Raw genomic sequence first — 6,000 nt, 5'->3', positions numbered from 1 at the left:
GTTGCGGTTTTGCGTGTTTCTTGGCTATTTATCTCGATGTTTTCACCGCACAGAGCATAGCTTTTTTTATTGTGGTCTGTGTCACAGATCCTATCTGGTCTAATTATGCTGGTCCGACACACCGCCAATTTCCTCCCCGCGTTCGAAACCGCAAGACGCCAGGGTATCAAAAGTCACGAGGGTGGAGGCGAAGAGTTTCGATAAAAGAGAATGTCACTGCGTGAGCTAACGTTACATTATGACAATCGAGACTTTTGTTACTAGGATTAAAATAACTGAAATTGCTTTGCCTCGGAATACCCCACAAGAAGATAGATGAATAAAAAATAAATGTTTGTTACAGTTTGTGTTACACGTGTACCCCGTTAGTCACGCCCTGTCTGTGTAAATCAATGTGCAAGAAAAAGATCTCTTGCTGCTTATCGAAAGAAATAACATATGTGACGGCAGTGGTCGCAGTTTAATTTCAGTATGGGTATGGGTAACTATATTTACGTGCCCCTATCCACGAAGGTTCAGGCACGCCCACTGCGGAATTAGCCTCTGACTTCGCCAGTGACTGACTCCGGAGCAGGGGGGGGGGGGGGTAAGTTTGAAGTGGGCGGAATTTGGAAAAAAGCCATTTAGTTAGCGCGGACCGACTAGCAGACACTTCATAAACAAGAAGTAACACCGAGTGGGAGCCGTGTTCTGATTGGCTGAATTTCGATTCCTCGGTGAAGCCTGTTTTTTACCTAAGTCTACAAAGAGTACTGCATACCGATACATGTCTGGACTCTAAAATTTTAGCCAAAAATGGTTAAGACTGCTCGGCCGAAAAGTTTTAAGGTGATTTTGAGCAATTGAACGGGCGCCAAAATAAAATGCGTTAGACTACTTATAAAAAAATAAACATAAGAATTTAGAACTGCTTCCAAAACGTTTAAAGTCTAACTAGCCCAATAAAAAAGGTTGGTACTCACGGAGGTAAAGGTTGGTAGGAGGTTGGTATAACAGGACTCATGGTGAGGTGATGGACTGTCCAGGCCTGAAGTTGGGGAGTCCTTCAATCAAGACCTTGATATTCCTGTAGATGGCTGCCGGATATATATCTCTCAGCACTATCTTGAGGATACGATGGATCGTAGTATTGGTCATATCCGGTATCAAGAGTCCTTGCCTGTACAGTCCGTCCTGTTTTGCAGTCACGTGGATCTGGTTGCCAGTTCCTGTTGAGTGAAGTTGGTATTTTCCAATTCCGTTGGGTAGGTTTCGCCAATTGTTCTCATTCCAGAGTCCCTTTAGTTGGTTGGTGTCGGTGAAGTCGCCGTGGATACAACCCTGCCATTTGGATGGGATGTTTTCACAAACGATAGTCCATTCGGATTGGTCGAGTGTCCCCGGTTCGGACACCGTTGACATCTTCCTCCTCTTGGACTCCCCTCCGGCTGCAGGGTCGGCAACAACATCATCAGTGGAAGGCGCTTGTGGGCTCGCTGGGGGGTCCGTCACGATGACGTGTCCAGTTTCCATCTCAGCAGGTGGGTCGTCAGGAGGGATCGCCACTGTCAGTGGAGCTGACAGCTTTGGTCCCCCCTGTTCCGCTCCTGGCGAGTGCTTCCGGTCAGAAACTGGGAGCGGCTGCGCAGAGTGAACCGCCCCCGGTGGTTTAGCCACCGGGTTTGGATCACCCTGTCTCGCTCCCGTTGGTCTGATCTTCCTCTTCGGGGCAGGTGGGACCGCTCCTGGCGGTTGAGCCGCTAGGTTTGGTCCCCCCTGCGAAGTCTTAGGTCGCCGCCTCCGGTTCCTCCTCTTCGATCCTGATGAGTTGGTAGCTCCGTAACTCAAGGTTACAACAGCACTGTCTCCATTGTGTTCAATGCGGTACTTGACTAGTGGGCCAAGTACACGCAACACAGCCCCCAGGGTGGGGGGGAGAGAAATCACCACGTTCTCGCTAGACAACTTCATTGTCTGAAGGTCGAGGTAAGAATGCAACTGAAAATGTAATTTCAGTATGTTAACTTAACAAATTCGAAATTATTTAAATACTTGCACTCATCCCGTATTACGAGGCGTGACGTAGCCCAGTGATAAAGCACACGCCAAATGCGCGGTCGGTCTAGGGCAGTGCACCACGTGATATGTGCTACCCTGTTTGTGGGATGGTGCTTATAAAATATCCCTTGCTACTAATGGAAAAAATGTTGCGGGTTTCCTCTTTATGACTGTGTCAAAATGACCATATGTTTGACATTCAATAGCTGATGTTTAATGGATCAATGTGCTCTGGTGGTGTCGTTAAACAAAACAAACTTCTTCTTCATCCCGTATTACTAAACTTTAATTCTTACAGTCTTGAGGTATTGGTCTAATCAGAGCGCTTGCTTTTGAACCAGTATTATGGAGCGGTACTTAGCCCAGTTGTAAAGCGCTCGCCTAATGCGCGGTCACAGGCTGGTAGGTACTGGGTTCGGATCCCAGTCGAGGCATGGGATTTTTAATCCAGATATCGACTCCAAACCCTGAGTGAGTGCTCCGCAAGGCTCAATGGGTAGGTGTAGACCACTTGCACCGACCAGTGATCCATAACTGGTTCAACAGAACAGAACAGAACAGAATTTATTTACACTCTGGCCGTTCAGCAACGGCATAGGAGGGCTACATAATATAAAGGAACATATATATATATATATATATATATATACAAAGGCCATAGTTTGTGCTATCCTGCCTGTGGGAAGCGCAAATAAAAGATCCCTTGCTGCTAACCAGAAGAGTAGCCCATGTAGTGGCGACAGCGGGTTTCCTCTCAAAATCTGTGTGGTCCTTAACCATATGTTTGACGCCATATAACCGTAAATAAAATGTGTTGAGTGCGTCTTTAAATAAAACATTTCTTTCTTTCTTAATGCGCGGTCGGTCTATGATCTGTCACCGTCGTTGAGCCCATTGGACTATTTCTCGTTTCAGCCAGTGCACCACGACTGGTATATTAAAGGCTGTAGTTTGTGCTATCCTGTTGTCCCGAGTCAGACCCCCGATCCTATCGGAGGCCGGACTCGGGATAGGCGTGTTCGAAACCTCAGTGGTAAATGGACACGTTAAACCAGTTACTAAGCTAAGCTATCCTTTTTGTGGGATGGTGCATAAAAAAAGATGTAGCAGGTTTCCTCTCTAAGGCTATACGTCAAAATAGCCAAATGTTTAACATCCAGTGGCTGATGACAAATAAATCAACATTAAACAGAGCAAACTTTAACTCCATTTAGGAAAAAGAGTGCGTTCTAAACGTTTAGGTGTCTTGACAAACAACAATAACAGCTGTGCACCCACGCGGTGCTTGACTCACTTTCCAGTTGCATGATGCAATGCTTACCATGATATGCTGCCTGTTATTCTTGACTAACCAACCCACCAGCCAATCAAAACCTACACACCAAACCGGTGGTCTAAACCCACTCACCCAAAGCCTTCCACCCATCCAAACCCACTCACTCAGCTACCCTAGAGACCCACCCACCTCAGACGCACACTGTGACATCATACCCACAAAGTGAAGGAGAGACGTTGTCCACACCTTGTCTGACGAAGACGACGACGACGACGACGATGATGATGATGATGATGGCGATGAGGATAATAATTATTAATCAATTACGATTCAAGCCCGCTGTTTGACACGTGACAAGATGGTCGAAGGCAGATGGGAAAATGTACCACTACAAACTAGAATATGTCCATTATGTAATAATTACAATATCTGAGATGAATTTCATTATTATATTTACAAGTATGTTTTTCAAGAATGAAATAAATCGTTACTTATCATCTTTCTGTCAGCCCCTGCGCGTGCTGTAACCTCACCGTGGTGCAGGGGTGTAACATTCTCTTTGAGAATGGCCAATACAGCACAAAATTGAAGTTTTGAGTAAAATTCAGTATCCGTAAAATTCTGTGATATTTGTGTTTTTGCACAGTTCTTTACACTGTTTTTGTTTAAGTCTTGAATTTTTATATTGATGTTGATCATCACTTTATTTATTTGCATTACCATAGTTTGACACACAATAGCCGATGTATTTTTCGCGCTGGGGTGTCGTTAAACATTCATTCATTCATTCATTCTTTCTGTCAGTTTAAATCAAATATATATATATATAAATTATTTTAACACTAAAAAAGATGATGTGGTTAGAAAACTTTTAAAAATATTTTTTAGTTTATTTATGAATACATGTACTTTCAAATACCTTGGCGATGTTCTGTGTATTTTCTGTGTATATTTGTATGTATGTACATTTATATACACCCACCATTTTGTCACAATTATATTGACTACTCTATGCATATAACCTCATATGCCGTAGTCTACGGCCCGAGTGTAAATTCATTTCATTTCAACTTATGTTCGTGCTTGTATCCAATTAAGGTTCAAGCACGCTGTCCTGGGTACACACCTGAGTTATCTGGGCTGTCTGTCCAGGACAGTGGGTTAGTTGTTAGTTGGTTAGTGGTTAGCGAGAGAGAAGAGGGTGTGGTGACCTTACACCTACCCACTGAGCCCTTAAGAACTGGGTTGGAGCCGGTACCGGGCTGCGAACCCTGTACCTATCAGCCTGTAGTCCGATGGCTTAACCACTACGCCACCGAGGCGTATATAACCTAATATGCCGTAGTCTACGGCCTCAGTGTAAATAAAGTTCAGTTCAGTCCAGTCCCAACATGAGCATGAATGAATGAATGAATGAATGAATGAATGTTTAACGACACCCCAGCACGAAAAATACATCGGCTATTGGGTGTCAAACTATGGTAATGCAAACAAATATGGTGATGATCAACATCAATATAAAAATTCAAGATTTAAATATAAAAAAAGTGTAAAGAACTGTGCAAAAATACAAATATCACAGATAGATACTGACTTTTACTCAAAATTTCAATTTGTGCTGTATTGGCCATTCTCAAAGAGAATGTTACAGCCCTGCACCATGGTGAGGTTACAGCACGCGCAGGGACAACATGAGCATGAGACACCTTGCCGTTTGTCAACAATGATTCTTTTGTATGCATTTTCCCCACATGGACGGGCAGGACGTATCCCAGTGGTAAAGCGCTCGCCTGATGCGCGATCGATCTAGGATCGATTCCCGTCGGTGGGCCCATTGGGTTATTTCTCGTTCCAGCCAGTGCTCCACAACTGGTTTAACTATCCTATCTGTGGGATGGTGCATATAAAAGATCCCTTGCTGCTAATCGAAAAGAGTAGCCCAAGTAGTGGCGACAGCGGGTTTCCTCTCTCAATATCTGTGTGGTCCTCAAGGTTCTAATAGACCAAATCAATTCCTATTGCCGATAATGTTAACGTTTACTAATAAAACTGATATAAGCAGCGTTTCAACACACCCATGAAGTACAGCAATAGAAAGTGTGGCACCTCACATCTAATCTACCTGCAAGAAAATGGGGGGGGGGGGGGGGGGTCACGTATGATTTAAGAGATTTAATTAATGTTTTTAATAGCAACCGTCATTTTTGCTGAAAATTGCACTTCCATTTTTGGGGGTACCCCGCATTAGTTTCAACCTCTGGTATATACTGCATAACAACTGTATAACAAATAAAAGTGTATTTATTTATTGTCAATGGATAATAGTATTTGCACAAATAATCAATGTCACATATTACTACCAATCACACCCACAGCTGCTTTTACTCCGTAAATATTTGAACTCTGACACGGAACTCTCTTCTTTGGTACTATGCAACCTCAACCATAAGTCCGACGCCATATAACCGGAAATAAAATGTGTTGAGTGCGTCGTTAAATAAAACATTTTCTTCCTTCTTCCAGATTTAATCACATGAGAGTGGAGAATTTTTTCTATTGTTTTTAACGACACCACTAGAGTCCTACACATATACCCATCTTGTCGTATAACCGACTCACACTCGTTGAACCTTTCAGAGTTGGTACCAGTACTGGAATGCGAATCAAATTTCTCCCCGCTTTCAACC

The 6,000-nt window shown here is 43.5% G+C and overlaps 1 protein-coding gene across 2 annotated transcripts in view; it reads right to left on the bottom strand.

The window, feature by feature from the left end:
- LOC121375692 overlaps positions 1 to 1,992 on the bottom strand; it is a 7,224-nt gene extending 5,232 nt beyond the window's left edge. For both annotated transcript variants that reach the window (XM_041503276.1, XM_041503277.1), the window contains exon 1: positions 963 to 1,992. In XM_041503276.1, coding sequence (XP_041359210.1) covers positions 1,000 to 1,950 — 951 coding nt within the window. In that variant the 5' untranslated portion in view covers positions 1,951 to 1,992 and the 3' untranslated portion in view covers positions 963 to 999. The remainder of the gene's footprint in view (positions 1 to 962) is intronic.
- Positions 1,993 to 6,000: the final 4,008 nt, after the last annotated feature.

The sequence above is a fragment of the Gigantopelta aegis genome, chromosome 6, assembly GCF_016097555.1.
Source record: "Gigantopelta aegis isolate Gae_Host chromosome 6, Gae_host_genome, whole genome shotgun sequence".
Classification (NCBI taxonomy): domain Eukaryota; kingdom Metazoa; phylum Mollusca; class Gastropoda; order Neomphalida; family Peltospiridae; genus Gigantopelta; species Gigantopelta aegis.
Note: the sequence above shows the minus strand (reverse complement) of the source record. Positions and strands in the feature narration are given on the sequence as shown.